General features: G+C 34.6%; 1 protein-coding gene across 1 annotated transcript; it reads left to right on the forward strand.

The window, feature by feature from the left end:
- The first annotated feature begins 573 nt into the window (after nucleotides 1-573).
- LOC114175816 (ABC transporter D family member 1-like) lies at nucleotides 574-18,027 on the forward strand. The gene is made up of 27 exons (XM_028060632.2): nucleotides 574-891; nucleotides 985-1,154; nucleotides 1,536-1,674; nucleotides 2,649-2,928; nucleotides 5,272-5,496; nucleotides 6,144-6,341; nucleotides 6,490-6,944; nucleotides 7,052-7,190; nucleotides 7,278-7,356; nucleotides 8,705-8,943; nucleotides 9,046-9,350; nucleotides 9,428-9,533; nucleotides 9,634-9,789; nucleotides 11,550-11,649; nucleotides 11,723-11,831; nucleotides 12,180-12,270; nucleotides 14,036-14,160; nucleotides 14,275-14,424; nucleotides 14,517-14,589; nucleotides 15,191-15,371; nucleotides 15,450-15,608; nucleotides 15,724-15,882; nucleotides 15,979-16,215; nucleotides 16,762-16,925; nucleotides 17,083-17,135; nucleotides 17,238-17,316; nucleotides 17,506-18,027. The coding sequence occupies exons 3-27, from the start codon at nucleotides 1,613-1,615 to the stop codon at nucleotides 17,590-17,592; spliced, it is 4,011 nt and encodes a 1,336-aa protein (XP_027916433.1). The 5' UTR covers nucleotides 574-891; nucleotides 985-1,154; nucleotides 1,536-1,612; the 3' UTR covers nucleotides 17,593-18,027.
- The last annotated feature ends 1,706 nt before the right edge of the window (nucleotides 18,028-19,733 follow it).

Consider the following 19,733-nt stretch of genomic DNA (forward strand, 5'->3'; position numbering starts at 1 on the left):
ACTTACGAAACTGAAAATATATAATCTAAACAAAAGTGTTAAAATATGATTAATATGACGAAGATAATTAATTTGGTTATATAATGGTATAAAAATAAACAGTAGATTTAAATTGTAAGGACCCTAATCATCATCATCATCATCATATATGTATAAAAGAAATTTTGGATGCATTTCTACTGGAATCTAGAAGACCGTATTATCTGCTTGGCGTCGCACCTTATTCATATGTTAAGATAGTGTTATTACAATTACTAAAACAGCAAAAAAAATGTTAAGTCAATTATTTTAAAACAATTTACATAAATTAAGTTAACATTTATAATAAATATATCTAAAAGGTAACAAACGAATTTTTTATAAATTAGTATTAATTTAAAAGAAATTATTCAAATTTTTTAGAATGCATTTTAAATTGATAAAGAAATTATTATTTTTCTTTAAAAATATATATGAAAATCAATTAAATTTCATTAATTTGATTAGAGTGAAAACACACGCGCGCGAGTGTGTCTCTGTGTAATTTCTTCTTAATAAAATTGTGAGGAAGTACGTACGAGCTTAGTAGCCAAAGGTGAAATCGAACCCGACCCGATTTGTGAGAGGCCATGGTAGAGAAGAAGACTACCCGTGTGGAACACGTTCGTGTGCTGCGTTCCACACTATAAGCTCTCAAACTATCTCACATATCTCATCAACTCCTTGTCTTGTCTTCTTCTCTTCGGTTAGGTGTTAAGTATTTTATAATTGACCACACCAGATATACCATATATTCAATTGGCGCAACCCAACGCGTGCCTCTTAAAACCTTCTTCTATATTCAATACCTTTGCGTTCGTTCCCACCTTCAGCCACCGAATGAGGATTCATTTTCAATCATTTGTATATTAGGTTTGTTTCGTTTCTATTCCATTTCTGTGAGAACCAATTTCTCTATTTAGTAAGACTTGGGATTAGCTTTTGCGGTTTTTATTCATGTTACAGCAGAATCGGATACGTTATTCTGATCGCCGCAGAGAAAGCACTTTCACCAACAATCGAACATGCTTGCTGTTGTTGAACTATAATGTTCTGTTTTGCAGCGAATATTTTCTATTTCGAAGCTTTCGGCGCGTTGGATAGGAGGAGCATGGTTAACGTTTTCGACCTTGGAGGTTAGCTTCTGTTAGGGATTTTACACCTTTGGATCTACTACTGCGGACAAATGGAGAGTTTTATATTTTATTATAAAAAAATGTATGTGATGTTTTTACTGCAAGAAAACTTGTTGGCGTGTATTTTGTTTAGTTTAATTACACTTAAATCTGATTTAAATAGAAGAAATTTGGTATGGTTGTTGTTATTTAGTCATCATGGCTCTTGATGTGATGAGGTCATTATTTGGTATCTTGAACTGAAGCACCTTGCCCACTGAGTATGGTGCATCTAAAGCATGCCAATAGGCGTTGAGATTGAAATTTCCCACAGTTCTGCCTACTGATCTGTCCTTTTTTTTTGTTTTTTTTTTTTTTTATGTGAATTTTAATTTTGGCTAGATTTTGTTGCTCCCGAAGGTTCGAAGAGCTATTGTGACGAGTTTATTTGTTGGTAAAAGAGAAGTTGATCTTTGGCCATGTCTTCCCTTCAACTCTTCCAACTAACCCGGCATGGCCAGGGTTTTCTGGCTTCGAGGAGGTATGTTACCTTTTTTTTTGAATGTTCTTGGTGACGAGTAAATTCAATCTGCGTTGACGTTGACTTGCAGCTTAATTTGTTTGCCCATCGAGCTGCTGCATCAAGTTTATCCTTTTATCAGCTATTTTTATTTACTCTATCAAAAACTAAACTTTGTTTTACGCTCAATGAGAATATTCGATCACATTCTCATAATCAGAAATAGAATACATAACGCTCAAAGCTCAGAATTATGACCCATTAAGTAATTGCTGAGGTTTTACAGTCAGGTCTGAAACTGTAAATTGAAGTAGTAACGTCAAAGTTTATTTATTTTTTTGGTAGCCACATTATGATCCTAGTTGCTTCTACATTGCCTGCATTTATCTACAATTTTCTGAAATATAAAGGTTTTTCCAAAATTGTAATTGATTGCGACTGTAATTTAAAATCTTTGCAACAATGCCAAAAACTAAATAGGACTAGACAATGGTTGTGCTACACAAAAGTCCCTATGGTTGAATCTCAAGACTTCTAATTCAACACGGGTTTAAATCCTTAGAAACATGTACTATTAAGTATAAATTGGTAATTACCATGAATTTTATTGTAAGCAAAATGGTTGCCCTGAAACTTACACTCTTTGGGCATTATTTTCCACGTGAAAATATGCTTAAAGACTATCATTAGAATTAACAGGGACCGGGAAAACAACAAAACTTATCTTGATAGAACAATTGGTAAGAAATTTCTTCATTCTTTATTGATCTTATCATTTATAATTTATTTCTCTGAGGTTTCTGCTCCATGAGGCTAACATTGCTGTCATAGTCTTATCTGATAGATTAGTATTTTTCCTCCTCGATCACAGCCTTGCATCTTCATATTAGTAGTAGCATTTATATACTATTTTGTTTGTTGAGTGGTATTAATCATTACAATGTTGAACAAGTTTTGCATGTAAGTTGATTTGTTTTCCTTGTGCATTACAACAGAAAAACTCTGCTACTTGCAACTGGTATATTAGTTGCTGGTGGAACTGCAGCATATGTGCAATCAAGGATTAGAGTTAATAGACATGATTTATTAAGCGATTCTGATGAGCAAAGTAATGATAGAGAACTCCCAAAGGAGGAGGTTATGGAAAGAACTTCTGCACCGAAAGTTAAACAGAAAAAAGGAGGGTTGAAGTCACTTCAAGTGCTTGCTGCAATTCTTCTGTCTGAGATGGGCCAATTAGGTGCAAAGAACCTTTTAGCTTTAGTTTGTATAGTGGTAAGTCTATTTTGTTGTAGATAATTATGCTTTGTGATTATTTTTAAGATTTCAATGTAAAAAGGCATGATGTATTTGTTGTGATATTTTGTTCTGACAACTTATCTTTGACATTAAATGCCCGACTTTGGGAGACATCATTATGAACATGTCATGTCTACCCACTACGTATAGGAAACTTATTAATCAAAATAATTTTTAGTTCAACTTATCATTCATTTTTTGGACTGATATGAAGTTTCATGCGGTTCATACCTTTAATCAGCAGATACGGTTCTTCTGCTGGAATGCATCATCAGGAGGGATTGAACTCTTGTGTGCTCTGCATATAATGGAATTGTGACTGCAGTTGAAAATGTTGTTTATTTTGTCTGTTTCATTATATGATTTGATGTGATGATTTTCTTATTTAAATTGTTAGTTTAAAACTAAAAATCTAACTAAGAAACCTATTCTAACATACACCGGCATAAAGACATTGCTTTGAAATCTTATGAAGACACTTGAATAATAAGAGGGAGAAAATAAATATTATATTAATTACAATCACTATAATTACATTGTCAACTCCTCTATTTGTGACAATCACATTCTCTTAAAAAAGGAAATAACATCTGCTCAAATGAACGTGTTGGTTCTAGGGATATTTTAATCCTAATAATCCCTTATTTACAACAAAGACAAGATAACAGACAATATGCTTATGAATTGACAAAGACAATTACAGATTTATCTAGGTTTTTCTTCTCCACTTATGAGGGGATGGGGGAATCTTGTTGGTTCATATAAATTACTGAAGGTGTAATCCATAAAAGGGTACAGGAAAGTGCTCTCTATATTTTCGATATTGAAAAAGAATTAATTGGAATGCTGAGGGTTATATTTTTTTTTGAAATATCTAAATAATCTTTATCAAGAGAAGGTATATAAAGAATGCTACAAACAATAACCAAACTGTGAAGCCCAAATACTCCAAAATTGGTGAAATACTAGTGTTGTGTGCATATCTGGTACGTGTTCAGCGTGCAGTACATATCCATTGAGTATCCTCTGTTTTTTTTTTCTTTTTAAAGTTTTACTGGTTGATATGTTGAAATACAACTTACCTTAGATATGACAACCATACAAAATATGATCCTTCTTTTTTCACAAAAATTTAGAATAACCGTTTCAATATAAATTATAAGATATACTAGGATGTCATTTTGGGATATTTATATGGGAAAGAGTATGTTGTAGTACGGGGGAGGGAAAGGTATGGAATTTTGTTTTTTTAGCTATGATCACAAGTATCTTTTAGCAGATTGTGGTAATCATCTACTCATTTTGTTATGCATTAATGTGAAATAATTATTTTTTCTTTACAAAATATGATCATTATCAATCATATGGTTTTCTAATTTGTTCTTGTAAATAGGTGTTAAGTGTTCATTCTCATAAGGCAAGTTTCTACCCTAAACAATTTTAAACCAGAAAATAAAATGAAATTAAAACAACAGTTCTAAACTTTATTTGATAGTATATTATTTGGTTGAATTGCTTTATTAAAGGCCATCTTCAATACTTCCTCTAAGAATGCCAAGCCTCATTCAATTCGAGAATAACTCTTCCATCTTTTCGTCATTTGTTGCTTAATCACTAAAACTTCTCCATTTTTTCTTTAATATTTCATTGGGTTTAAGTTTCTGTTCATTTCTCTCTTTTTAGGGCAAGTTTGTAATAATGTATTTGCTGTTTTGGTGCACAAAGATTAATTCCAAAAGCTTTGGCCTTTTGCCTGGCTAATTGCCTTTTGGTATCTTTGTTACTTGATAGTTCTGTTATAGAAAGATGTAATGTTTTGAATCACTCTCTTCTAGTTTTATAATTGTCTTGGATTCTCTCACCATGATTATTACTTAGATTGAAACTGTTTCAATTCACCAAAAACTACAGTTACCTCTCAAATCCCTCTGGTTTCTGTGCGCTTTAGAAGGTAAAATATCATACATGTAAATAATTAATCATGTGACTATAACTAAAGATGCGGTCTTGGTTCTGTTCTTAAATACAATTTGACTTTTTTATTGTTCATGCTTATTCAAGTCTACTAAGATAATTGCATAAGAATGTAACTTGTGCTTGCATGCCTGAAGGAGTGTCAGCTTATAAACACAGTAGACTGTGACATTAACTTGAGAAAAATGGGATGGAATCTTTTATTTGAATATGGAAAGTACAATAGACTGTTCAAGTTTGTATGAAAACAAACCATTGAATGTCAGATTAGCAAATGTGTTGGTTGAGTCACCAGAAATAAATAATAACAATTTTTAGCTGACAACATTTGAATTTTATTTGCAGGTGCTGCGAACCACTTTAAGCAACAGGCTAGCAAAAGTACAGGGCTTCCTATTTCGTGCCGCCTTTCTTCGACGTGTGCCAATGTTTTTGCGGCTAATTACAGAGAATATTGTTTTGTGTTTCCTCTCATCAACTATGCAGTCTACATCAAAGTACATTACTGGGACTTTGAGTCTGCACTTCAGGAAAATATTGACGACACTTATCCATTCTCACTACTTTAAGGTAGATGTTGTTGGATTGTATGTAGAAACTATCTGTATTTGATTGTCTGTATTGAGCTTGCAATCTATTTGTGCATTGCTCCTGTCTTGCTTCCATTTTTCTTAGTAGTTTTAACCTGTTTGTAACTGTGGTCCTCTTTTTCCTCTTTATTCTAAATATATGGAAGTGTACTGCTTCCAGAATTTTCCTGTCAGCCTTGAGTTCTGTTGTGTCCTTAATTCCATATACTGCTTAAAGAGGACAATAAATGTTATAAACTTTTAACCTGCTGGGTACAAGGCTTTGGAAAATTAATTAAGAAAACGGGAAAAGGGGCCTTCTGTTCAGTTGTTCTTGGTTTGGGCATTGCTGTTGGATCTCAGACATGTCCTGACTATAGCACTCAGATTGTTTTCCGCATCTTGTATTATGTGCAAGTTAACTCAGAAGTCGTAAAAGAAAAAGTATTAAGCTAACCCCATTGTTGCTTTCATCAATTGTTTGATATATCCGGAATCAAATACTTTTTTAATTGCAAGTATGTCAATAACCATCCCGTGCACAATTCAATATATTTTTGGTAATTGCCATGCCTCCTGAATGACACTGTTATATTGTTCTACTTAGTTTTTGTGTGAACCTTCTGTTTAAATATACTTTTATTTCAGAACATGGTGTATTACAAAATATCACATGTTGATGGTCGAATAACTAATCCAGAGCAAAGAATTGCAAGTGATGTTCCAAGGTTCTGTTCAGAGTTAAGTGAGATTATACAAGATGACCTAACTGCGGTGACTGATGGACTGCTATACTCTTGGCGGCTTTGTTCATACGCAAGCCCTAAATATATCTTCTGGATATTGGTAAATCTAGCTAAAGTGTACTGTTTCACAGATTTCCCATATGCTGCTATGGTTTATAATTTTTTGTTGAGTTTCTGATGGCAGGAACCTATTTGATGTAATGTTAAGTCTGTGGTTGTGTTTTCAATAAATTTTGTTTCCTCTGCAGGCCTATGTACTTGGAGCTGGGGCCACAATCAGAAACTTTTCTCCTTCTTTTGGTAAACTTATGTCCAGAGAGCAGGAATTGGAAGGAGAGTATCGGCAGCTTCATTCACGGTTAAGGACTCACTCAGAAAGTATAGCATTTTATGGTGGAGAGAGGAGAGAAGAAGCGCATATTCAGCAGAAGTTTAGGTCCTTATTTAGACACATTAAGAGAGTGCAACATGACCATTGGTGGTTTGGCATGATTCAGGATTTTTTATTGAAGTACCTTGGTGCTACTGTTGCTGTTATTTTGATTATTGAACCTTTCTTTTCTGGCCATCTAAGGCCTGACAGTTCAACTTTAGGGCGTGCAGAGATGCTAAGCAATCTAAGATATCATACTAGTGTCATTATTTCCCTTTTTCAATCTCTAGGAACTCTTTCCATTAGTGCAAGACGGCTCAACCGACTCAGGTATATTTGATTGGTCATATATCCCTTAGAAGTTGATATTAGAGGACATGCCTTTCTAGGGTTCATTTTGTTTGTATATATACTCCAGTTATTTGTATGTTTTACAGTGGTTATGCTGATCGTATTCATGAGTTAATGGCCATATCAAGAGAGTTAAGCCTGGAGAATGAGAACTTTTCACTGCAAAGACAAGGAAGTAGAAATTGCATTAGTGAAGCTAACTACGTTGGATTTTATGGTGTCAAGGCTAGTGAACTCTGCTGAACTATTTATAACTTTTACTTCTCTTTATGTTTTTCATATCTTGATCGTGATGATGCTCCCAAACTTCAGGTTGTGACCCCCAATGGTAATGTATTAGTGGATAATCTAACTCTTAAGGTTGAGCCAGGATCAAATCTTTTGATTACAGGTATGAACTCTCTGCTTGGTGGGTGTTTCTGATTTTACATTTTTTGGGTGGTTGAATAAACTTTGTCAATTGATGTTACGTCATTATCCCTTCTTTTCTTTTGTTGCAATAATCATTCTCTTACATATCTTATTTGGTGGGTGAGGGTTAATTATTCATGCATTTCTGGGGCTTAATTTTTAAACACGCATTTATAGTATCCACGTGACCTGAAATATGGCAAGGGTTGTGCACTATTGGCACGGAATTTAATGTAGATGAAGCTTTTAGCTTGCTTCCTTTCTTTTTTTTGGCAAGCACCTAGATTACTGCATCCAACCAGGTTCTGCATCAGAGATACATTATATTCAATGTATATTGTTTCTCAACAGTGTTTCATGCAATTTATGTGGGTGCCATTGTAAAATCTTGTTAAATGTAGACTACTTGGAAACAAAAACTTAGTATTCCCTTTTATTGGGATAAGGCTTGGTAGTTGCTGGTTGTAATGTTGTCCTGAGAGTATAACCCACGAACATGATTTTTACCTGTTATCATCTATTACCCACTTTTACCTTGTGCATTCTCCTGGAAATTCACTTCAGCCACTGCCTTGTGGTACTTGTTACTTTTCGTTAGCAGCTTCATAGAGGTTACCACCACTGTTGATCATTTCTAGATTGCTGAATATTTTAACTGTAGTCTTTTGGGTTATTTTTGTTATTTTAGGACTGTTAGTTTTGAATTTAAAAATCAAACAAGGCCATACAACTGACGGATTTGAAGCTAAGATTAATTGTAAACTGGCAGATATATTATTTACCACTTTGATTATCAACTGATTTAATTAAGGTGTCTGCTTTAGTTTTAGTTTTTAGTAAAAGGATTTGCATTGATGATTGATTTTATACGCATCAATCAAATAAAAGTTAATAATATTAATTGTAATGTAATTGATAGTGCACTTGTAGCTCTGCCCACTGATACTATGCACCTGTTTTCAAATGTCAATTCCCTTCATGCATCTTGTGCCAATATTGTTGAACCACTTATGCCTCTCTAACAATGTTTTGTTGCACAGTTTGAGCAAATTACCACTTCTAATGCGTGGACTAGCTCAGTCCTTCTGTTCAAGAAAAAAAAAATATAAACTAACCCAAAGATAGTAAATAGTTTCACTGTTCAAGATTTGAGGTGGATGGAAAATTATATATTTTGGAGTCAAATAAAACCATAATTGATTTGATGCTTGTCTGTTTAGCCTTTGACAATCTGAAAGTATCATGTTTCACTTGTATACTTGGATTTGAAAATAAGATTTCAAATGGTTAATTGTTATTGACACGCATTTACAATTATTTTGCTGAAGGTCCAAATGGAAGTGGAAAGAGCTCATTATTTCGGGTTTTAGGAGGTCTTTGGCCCTTGGTATCTGGACATATAGTGAAACCAGGAGTAGGATCTGATCTTAATAAAGAAATCTTTTATGTGCCACAAAGACCATATACTGCTGTAGGAACACTACGTGATCAGTTAATTTACCCTCTTACTGCCGATCAAGAGGTTGAACCACTTACAAATGGTGGGATGGTGGAGCTATTGAAAAATGTGAAATTCATATACTCTTACATCCTCGCAATGCCACATTAATGATATTTATGTCATTTTAATAATTATTATTCATTTGAAATGCTTTTACATGTATTCAAGGTTGACCTTGAGTATCTACTGGATCGGTATCCGCCTGAAAAAGAGGTAAACTGGGGTGATGAACTTTCATTGGGTGAGCAACAAAGGTTAGGCATGGCTAGACTTTTCTACCATAAGCCTAAATTTGCCATTCTTGATGAGTGCACAAGTGCTGTCACAACTGATATGGAAGAACGATTTTGTGCTAAAGTTCTGGCTATGGGTACATCATGTATTACCATATCTCATCGTCCAGCATTAGTTGCATTCCATGATGTGGTTTTGTCCTTAGATGGTGAGGGAGGCTGGAGTGTTCATCATAGAAGGTTGGAAATTGACTGTGCGCTTATTAGGGTTTTCCTTTGACACTGTTATTAATTAGAAGATTCAAATTTAACTGCAGTGAGGACTCTTCTACTGAATTACAAAATAATACAATGGAGGCATTAGAGACAAAAAGACAGAGTGATGCCAAGACAGTTCAAAGAGCATTTGCCATGAATAAAAAGGTTTAGATTTTTATGATTCTTGTTTTTTGGTATTTTCTGGTATCTTCATGGTTCATTATCTTTAATTTTTATTTATTTTTCGTTTTTTCCCTATGCCTAGGATTCTGCATTCTCGAATTCAAAGGCACAATCATATATTACAGAAGTAATAGCATCATCTCCATCTACGAAACATACCACTTCATCTGTTGTTCCCCAACTTTGTGGTAATTCAAGGGCACTGCCAATGAGAGTAGCTGCCATGTGCAAAGTATTGGTAAGTATCTTGAGCAGATATGCAGTTGTAAAATTTTGACTTTATATATTTCTTTTGTAACACTTTACCATCATATTGACTAATTGGTTAATTGTATATGCTTTTGGATATGTCATTTATTAATTAGTGTTGATATTACTCTGTTAATGATACATTTATTAGTCTAAGTATCTATTGCTCTTATCTTTTCAGTCAATTTAATGTAATCAAGTTCTAAATTTCTACAACCTGCATTTCTAGTGTGTTACTGATTGATGGTGACATTGTTACGTAGGTTGGCTTACTTGCAGTTTATTTTTAGACTTTTATTAGTTGCAAAATGGATGCAAATTACAATTCTTTCGATTATATAACTTGGCTAGTAAAGTTATGAAAAATCAGGATGTCTAATCAATCAATTTAGTTATAGGCAAGTCTTTCGTTTGACTAAGAATGGTAATAAGATCGAATGAATCTGAGTTATCTTAAGATCAGGCTGACTTGCTAAAGTTGAATGATCTTTAAGGTTCAGGACAATGATGGTGGGACATGCAGGCTTGGAAGATGTAATTGGCTTTGATACAAAGTAATAGAACTGTTTAAAATTCCAGAAAACTGAATACATAATTGTTGTTAAAAAATAGCTTCAATACTGTAAAGGGGGGATGATTAGCTTCTAATTCACAGACAGCAAATTTATTCTATTAATTGTATAGGGGGCTACAGATCTCACTTTGATTATCGAAGTATTTTTGTTAAAGATGAACTCTTCCAATCCAAAAGCCTATTAAGCTTTTCAGTGGAGGTCCATAACAAAAACACCCTTATACAAGAGCCCAATGTGATTGGGCCTAGGGATGACAATTAAACCGGTATAAACAAGTATTCGTGGGTATTGCCGTGACCTGTCCCGATGTCAATGGGTAATACCCAGATTAATTGGACATGGTATGAATGAACATGAGTAATACCTGATTTTTTAAATTAGGTTCATGCATGGGTATGTATATTTCACATTCAAGAAAAGATAATTATGTTTCTTTTTGCTTTTTTTTTAATGAGTATAGGTGCGAGTATAAGTATACCCGTTAGGATGAGATGAAGTACAAATTTCATTCTCGTTAGGCACCGGGAATAGGAATAGGGATACTTAAACTGGCATCCTCTCCATCCCATAACCATTCCTACTCTGGCTTGTTTTTATAACACTAGTATAAATCTAATCATAAGTATAAATGAAAGTATAAGGTTTGGGCATTGCAATGTCTTGCTCAATCTAGTAATACATGTTGGCTTTGGTTCACTTTTCATTTTTCCCTGTCCGAAACCCTGAAGTAGTTGAATGGCACTGTGAATTATGTGTTCGTGTATGTCCTGTAGATCAACTATTGTTGATTGGAAACTAATAACTGATATTTGAAAGAATAGCTGCTTAATTACAGTGTTGCTTGTGTGTAATTAGAGGAGTGTTACTGTCCAACAAATTGTTTATCAATATAGAAGAATATGAACTTTCAACCTTTGATCACCACATTTTGCATTATAACTCTCCCAAATTGATTATGGTCATTTGTTGCTATTTTATTGATGACTTACTGTGAAAATGATGGTGGCTAGTACATCAGTGATGCATTTAGAGTGAAGTGTTTAACATGGTGAAAAAAATGAAACTAAAGAGTAATTTGTGTGTGCACTATCTCCTTGATGATTTACTGTGAGCAAACATCCTTCTAAAAGGATGTATTTTGCGCATTGGTTAATCATTTATCGCATGCTTTCAGGTGCCCACCATATTTGATAAACAAGGAGCACGACTACTTGCTGTTGTTTTTCTTGTTGTTTCAAGGACATTGGTGTCAGATCGTATTGCATCACTGAATGGTATTTTGCTATCTCTGACTTTTCATTGTTGAGAGATCATATGTATAATGTCCCTGGGTATTTGTGTTCTCAGGTACCACTGTGAAGCTTGTTTTGGAGCAGGATAAAATTTCCTTTATTCGATTAATTGGTACAAGTGTTCTCCAAAGTGCTGCATCTTCTTTCATTGCGCCTTCTATAAGGTATTTAACATTCACATTACAAGAAACAACTTTGCTAAAGTCCATCGTATAAGGACTTCTGTTTAAATTGTTCGTACCATGAATTAATACTTTTTTAGGAGGGTGGGGTTTGAAACTAGGTATTTTATTACTGGAATGGATATCTCAATAATTGTTGATGCATTACCATTTACCATGGATTTCTATATTCTATTATTTGTATATTATCGATAGCACCTAAAAAAATGGAAAATATTGTATAGTTGCATAGATAGTTGGAGGCATTGAAATGGGGGAAAAGGTTGTTTAGGTTGACCTAAAAAGAGTTTTTTAGAAAGTAAATTTAATATGTCTGTGCTTATTCTACAGACACTTGACTGCGAGGCTTGCTCTTGGTGGACGGATTTGTTTGACACAACATCTACTCCAGAACTACTTAAGAAACAATGGATTTTACAAGGTAAATTCATTCATTTCTCAGCTTCATTAATTTAACTTTCTGAAGACTGTAAGATTGTTTGTGTCTATATCTATGTTTGAATAAATAGTACTTTCTGATTAATCAATGTCACAAATTCTTTCTGTTATATCTAGAAACTTTTATTGAAATAATTTCGCGTCTCAAATCTCATGGCTATCATTACATTCTACTATTTCCCTTCAAATTTAACATAATTTTCCATTTTGTTCCTTGACGTCTTCATAGTTGCACGTTGTCTTTAACAATTGAGTTAATAGCAACATTTACCTTCTGATACAAACATGGCAAGTTGGCAACTTTCTTAGGTGAAAAGGCTTATAGGACGAGTATTAGTGGCTGGATGGGGGTGGGTAACTAGATTTAACCAGAAATCACATTCTCATGAAATGTGGGATAATAAAAGGGTAAAATAGGGAATTTAATAAAAATCATAAATTAAATTCGTATTAGTTTAGTTCCAATAACATAAATATATTTTGTGGTCTTCATTGTTTATGATGGTTGACCGGAAAACGGACTCTCACTCTTGCCATCTCTATCCCTTTCAACTTTCACCTCTTTACTTGCACATATAATTCCTCGGTCATTGCAACTAGCAAGGCCTTTGGTTTGAATCCGCCTGTCATTGCCACAGTCTTGACGCTGGCATCTGGCTAGAGCACTGTTCTCTGACTCTGATTTGAACTCTGGTCCCATTCCCTGCCGATGGAAAGCCACATTTGAACTGGCTGGCACCAAATTCTCCCATAAATTGCAACTGCAAGCTCGTTGGGGCCAGATTCTTTTCCAAGGATCTCAAAGCCAGCTGTGCCGCATGCTGTTATGCCTTCGAAGGCAACATGTGTGGTATGGTTTTTACAATGGGATCCTTGGTTATGGTTTTCAAAGGAGTGTGTGTCTTCATGCGCCTGCAATGACGAACCAAGCAGAATATTGGTGACCAACCTCGCATTGGTGAAAGAGGAAATAGCCCGAATTGTGAAAACTGCCAAAGGCTGTTATGCCTTCCAAGCCAACATGTGGAGTGCACTTGGGAATCATTAAGGACAAGACTCTCCTCGCCGTATTACTGCAACCCAATCATAATTGGATCCTGTGAAATGGTTTCCAGTTAATTGTAAGTGTCTTTTCCCGCTTGTAACAATTACCCAGGTGGAATGTTAGTGACCAACCTCGCTCAGGGGGTAACAATAATGGGAGCTAGGACCTTTGATGTTACTTCCCAGGACAGTTGAAAGAGCAAGTAGCCCGAGGATTGCAAAACAGTTGGTGGTGAAGAAAGTCGGCAATGTGAGAATGATTTTGGCACACAGAACGGTGAAGGACTTGTGGTAGATGCAGCGTCTGTTAGCCAGAATATGTTTTTGTCCACTGCTGTTAACAATGAGGACAACAAAAATATGTTTACATTTTATGAGGACAAACTAATACGAAATCTTTTTGGGGATATTTTTGTTAGTTTCCCTAATTTTAGGGACTGAAAGCTTAATTTACCCTAATAAAAAGTAATTGACATTCCCAAGGGATGATGTGCCAGGTCATACTGCTGATGTCACGTACCAAATTGTCATTAGTTTGAGAATGTAGTCTAGGTTTAAATTTCACTAACAAAATATATGATTCGTTGTTATCATTATATTTTTAATAATAAATATATTATTCACCTTGCTATAAAGCCATTTTGGCAAATGGCGGATGGCTGGGGCTTGGTTCCAAATTCACATTACTTGGCGTATCTTTGTAGGTCTTCCACACGGCAAGCAAAAATATTGATGCTGATCAAAGGATAACTCATGACTTGGAGAAGTTAACAACAGACTTGTCAGGACTGGTCACAGGAATGGTAAAGCCATCAGTGGATATTTTATGGTGAGTACTTCATTTGCAAAGTAGTCACTATATTACTAGTACATGATGAATTAACATATTTTATGCGTTCTCTTTATTTTTATTTAATTACTAAGTACTTTTGTTATTGTAAAGGTTCACTTGGAGAATGAAGCTGTTAACAGGTCGGAGGGGAGTTACCATACTCTATGTTTACATGTTACTTGGTCTGGGATTTCTAAGAACTGTTACTCCAGATTTTGGTGATTTGATAAGTCAAGAACAACAACTTGAAGGAACATTTAGGTAAACTTATACTACTGTCTACTAACATTCCAGGTACTGGTCAACTAGTGCTGTGGAATTATTCTGATCTGTATCTCTTTATCCTTTTCTAGGTTCATGCATGAAAGACTTTGTACTCATGCTGAATCTGTTGCTTTCTTTGGAGGTGGTGCTCGAGAAAAAGCTGTGAGCATCCTAACTCAAGCAGCTATCGAATTTATTTTCTTGAAGTGTGTGCATGTTTGATGACTTGCAAAGGTTGCAATGAAACTAAATGCTTATCACAATAACAATGTGGGAGGAAACTAGAGTGTCAATCCACTATCCAAAATTTAGACACTTTGTTTGAAAGTATTTTTACCCTATTGGAAGCAATAAAAGGCAGTTGAGTTAGCACTCTGAGTGGGGTGGTTGTTTCTGGAACTAGCACCCTGACTACCTGGTCATAAAACAGCAGCCATACCATTATGACGGGAATCACCATGACCATTTACGAAGCCATAAGCAGCAAAAATCAAAGCCTCCATCCCACTTTCTCATCACCCACCTCTTGATTAAGCATACCCTAAATCATACACATGATTATGTGTTTGAACAAATTTTACATGATGTTAGGCTCTAATACAGGGGAGTGTGAATTGGGATTCAGTTTGGCAGGAAGAGATCAAATTTATTCTGTTAGCTCCTTTTGATGTTATGATAATGTCTCGATGACTTTAGTTTCAGTAACAGGATTAAAACATTGGTTATTGCCAATTTGTAAATTATGTTCTTAATGTTTGTGCAGATGGTCGAGTCTAGATTTAGGGAGCTTCTCACTCATTCCAAGTACCTTTTAAAAAGGAAGTGGCTGTTCGGTATCCTGGATGATTTTATCACGAAGCAACTTCCACATAATGTGACTTGGGGCTTAAGCTTGTTATATGCTATGGAACACAAGGGAGACCGTGCATCAATAACCACCCAGGGTAAGATGTTTGCATTGAGTCATCTACTCTCTTTATAGTTCTTACTCTCCCATCTCACAAACGGTACTATACAAATAGGTGAACTGGCACATGCACTGAGGTTTTTGGCTTCTGTTGTTTCTCAAAGCTTTTTAGCTTTTGGTGATATTCTTGAATTGCATAGAAAGTTTGTAGAGCTCTCTGGTGGAATTAACCGGATTTTTGAGCTTGAAGAACTTCTGGATGCGGCACAATCTGGTATTAATTATCCTTTAGTTTTACAATCTATTATATCAAATAATATATTTGTGTTTCTATGGCAGTAACTCTCTTTAATAGTCATAATGTGTGCTAATGACCTTCTACCGTACAGAGGATATCACGAGTCTTAGGTCTATACCTCCAGTGAGGGATGTTCATTCCACTGATGTCATTTCCTTCTCCAAAGTTGATATCATAACCCCTGCTCAAAAGATGTTGGCTAGGGAATTAATATGCGACATTGAGGGTGGGAGAAGCCTACTTGTTACTGGTTAGTATAGTTTTTATTTTATTTGCTTTGTCCTTTAAAATAGGGGATTTTAATGTTATTTAAATTTTGGTCTTACATGTATCTTATTTTTAAAAGGTCCGAATGGAAGTGGAAAAAGTTCCATTTTCAGAGTTCTTAGAGGACTCTGGCCAATAGCCAGTGGAAGACTCTCTAGACCATCCGAAGTTGAGGATCAAGAGACTGGATCCGGTTGTGGCATCTTTTATGTTCCTCAACGGCCATATACATGTTTGGGAACCCTAAGGGATCAAATTATATATCCCCTTTCCCGTGAGGAGGCAGAGGTTAAAGCACTGAAAATGTATGGAAAAGGTAAATTATCTTGGGTGCAAGAAACACGGCAGGGCTTAAAAATTCCATTCAGTAAAAGTGAAGTTTCTTACGATACATTATATAGCAAGTTGGTAAATCCGCTTTGATTTTCTATTCAATGGTTAAAGTGTGTCGTACTCTTTCTTTCTATTACTATGTTAACATACAAATGAAATGTTAACAGTGGCCCTCAACAAGGCTTTATCTTATGCATAGGGATATTTTTTTAACTCTACTGCTTACACCTTTCAGTATTCGACTCGCCAAAGTGTATAACAATGCAACTTTGTTACTTTTCATTAAAATCATCATCACTAGCTGAGAATAAGTTCTAAGGTTGTGCAGTGCTATAAAATGATTGTCAAGCTGATATTGTTGAAAATCTCTCTTTTGCTTACCTTTTATTTGGGGGAAATTACTCGGGACTGTTTCCTTTCACAGATCAATAAAATTTCTTTGTTCTCTTCACCAACTGTTTTTAAGAGTGCATTTTCTTTATTTTGCATTTTTATTTTAGCTCTGATAATTGTAGTTTTGCTAATTCAGGTGAAAAGCATGCTGACACCAGAACTTTGTTAGATTCACGGTTAAAATATATACTAGAGTGTGTCCGATTGAATTATCTTCTAGAAAGGGAGGAAGGCAATTGGGATGCCACTTTAAAATGGGAAGACACTCTTTCTCTTGGAGAACAACAAAGATTGGGGATGGTATGCGATTCCAATCTCTTGTAATTTTAGACAGAATGTTTTAAATATTTATTATCACGCAGACGTCCTTTAAGACTTAAATTCCTTGAAGGAAGACATTTTTATAATTTGCCATATTCTCTTCGAGTTATTAACGTTGCGCATTCTGTTCTGTAAGGCACGCTTGTTCTTTCACAAGCCCAAATTTGGTATCCTTGACGAGTGCACCAAGTATGTATGCTTTTCCTTTGCCCCTTTCCTTTTCTGGGAAATTGTTACTTCTTATTCATCGTTGATCTTGTTTAATATTCTGAAAAAAAATCATGTTGGCAGTGCAACTAGTGTTGATGTCGAAGAGCATCTGTATGGACTAGCGAAAGATATGGGAATCACGGTTGTTACTTCCTCACAAGTAAGTTGATTCTATAAGTGTGTGGAAAAAAAAACTGTCGAGCTAAATTTACTGAATTAAGAGAATTCACATAGGTGTTTCTGGACTTGCCTCATTTCCTTCCCAGTGCTCACCTATTTGATTTTTTAGTTATAGATAAAACATGTTAACTAGCTTAAACTAAATATCTGTCTCTGTACCTGCCCTCAGCGTCCTGCTTTAATACCATTCCATTCAGTGGAATTGCGGCTGATAGATGGTGAAGGTAATTGGGAGCTTCGATTGATCAAGCAGTGACTTCACTATAGCATTGTTGCTGCATGGACTCGGTATATACTATTTAAAATATTGTGGAGTCTAGGAAAAACTGGCTGTTTGCAAGCATATAGATTAGGTTTGCCAACAAAGGTGAATCCTATATACCTGTATTTTGAGTTTTCATATATATTCTCCAAGATTCAATGTTTACTCGATAGACTTGGGGGAAGACGAACAAAGAAGCAGCCGAAAAAAGCCAAAATTGGTAATAAGTTGGAGCACACAACCATTGCATGATCTCTCTGCAGTGTATAGTGACCAGTCATGTACAGTTCCCCCCTCTTCTTCATATAGGTAGTTGATATTGGTTCATATGTTGTAGCCATTGGATGTAATGATTAACATTTAAATTGTTTTATCAATAAAACAGCAGGAAAGAAGAGAAGCTCTTCAGGCTAGTTTGCTACTTCAAAATCTTCTATGCTGTTCTTTTCTAATGTTCTTTATTCCCATGCCTCTGTATGCAAAGGGGGAAACTGTCTGAATCTTGCTTAAAACTGGAAGACTTATAGCCAGTTGCTTGAGTCAATGTAAAAAAGAAGAGAAATGCCAGACAGGTTCTCCCTAACACTCCTTGAAAAATCAATTCAATTTTAAGAAGATACGTGAATCATAATTAATAAAACAAAACAATTTAACATTTTTATCTTTTAGAATAACACAAAATGTATTAGTCAACAGTTACAATTACTTTAGATATCTCAAATTCAGAACTCTTAAAAAAAGCATCAATCAAACAGAAAACAAAACTACTTAGCACACTCAAAGAAAAAAAATTGTGTTAACTTCAAAACCCTAAATCCTAATCGCGATACCTTTTATTGGTAGCATCTTGGTTGTTGCCGATGATGACAACTCCAACCTTAGTCCTGACTTCAATCCATATAGTTCCAATTAGGTAATTAATTCTGTTAACTGTCGTTGGAATTAAGTGTGTGCTACTCCAAATTTCGAAATGTTTTCTCCAAATGTTTTAGTTGTTGTTTTGATATGCAAATTTACAGAGTTAAAAAGACTAAAATGAAAATTCTTAAATAGGTAAGGATCAAACCATAACCTAAAACTGTTTTGGTAAATCTGATGTTAAACTATCAATAACAGTTAGTTATACCCTACACTGTCAACAAATTTTCATTTTGAAAACTGATGGCTCATCCCAAAGGCTTATCGTAAAATGACTATTGAACCATTTCATGGATCACTGAATATTGGCACTTTTCTTTCTCTGTCACCCTGAAATCATTGCATTTATTAATGGGAGTTTCTAATAATATAAATATGGTTGAACACCCAAATGCAACAACTTTTTCCAACTTTGCAGTGGTCAACTTTTAATTTTTATCTGTTTTTTACATTATTATTTATTAAATTACCAAAGAGCTATTTAAAAAAAAAAAAAAAAAGATTTGGTCAATGTATAATGATCTATTATTTTTGCTGTAGTTAGTTGACTAAATTTACTTATATAAACTAACTAAGAAGAGTTGAGTTAGGTAATAGTAATTCGATTTTTTAAGTGAAACACTAATCAAACAAGCACAACCCTTTCTAGAGAGAGGGAATGTGTAGAATGCATATCAGTAATTAAATACTAATTGAGTATAAATGTAAGAAAAAGAGGATCACCAAACCCAAATAAAGTACATTTAAAGTCAACTTCTTTATACTCAAAACTAATTGTTTTTTTGGTTCTCTCATTGTATGTATTAAAAGTTACTTGAGTGTAACTTTCTTAAGATGAAATAAGAAGCCACAAAAAATTAGAAGTTAATACCACCTTCAACATGTTCTGCCTTTTTTCTGCCATGAATGAGAGAGTTAAAAAGTGGTATATTTACTCTTTTTAGATTTTACTTACCCAGGAAACATAGTACTATTAAATTGGTGAAGGAGATAATTAAGAAACACGAAATAATTAATTGTTAGCTACGTTTATGAACAAAACTTTCGGCAATAAGGAAACAGAACTTTAAGCATTGATATGTGATATCACTCCAAGAGGGGAACGTCTAAGCTACTTATTTAGAGATAAACCCACCAATTATTAAGCGTTGATATAATTAGTAGTGGTCAAATATCATCATTAATTAACATCTCTCTGTGCTATCTAATTAATTAGT

The sequence above is a fragment of the Vigna unguiculata genome, chromosome 3 (genome assembly GCF_037176805.1).
Source record: "Vigna unguiculata cultivar grain cowpea cultivar isolate G323 ecotype 2 chromosome 3, ASM3717680v1, whole genome shotgun sequence".
Classification (NCBI taxonomy): domain Eukaryota; kingdom Viridiplantae; phylum Streptophyta; class Magnoliopsida; order Fabales; family Fabaceae; genus Vigna; species Vigna unguiculata.

Coding starts and splice junctions, on each gene's coding strand:
- LOC114175816 (XM_028060632.2), top strand. CDS start 1,613: ATGTCTTCCCTTCAACTCTTCCAACTAACCCGGCATGGCCAGGGTTTT. Junction 15,372..15,449: donor TGCATCAATAACCACCCAGG/GTAAGATGTTTG, acceptor CTATACAAATAG/GTGAACTGGCACATGCACTG. Junction 16,926..17,082: donor AACAACAAAGATTGGGGATG/GTATGCGATTCC, acceptor CTGTTCTGTAAG/GCACGCTTGTTCTTTCACAA.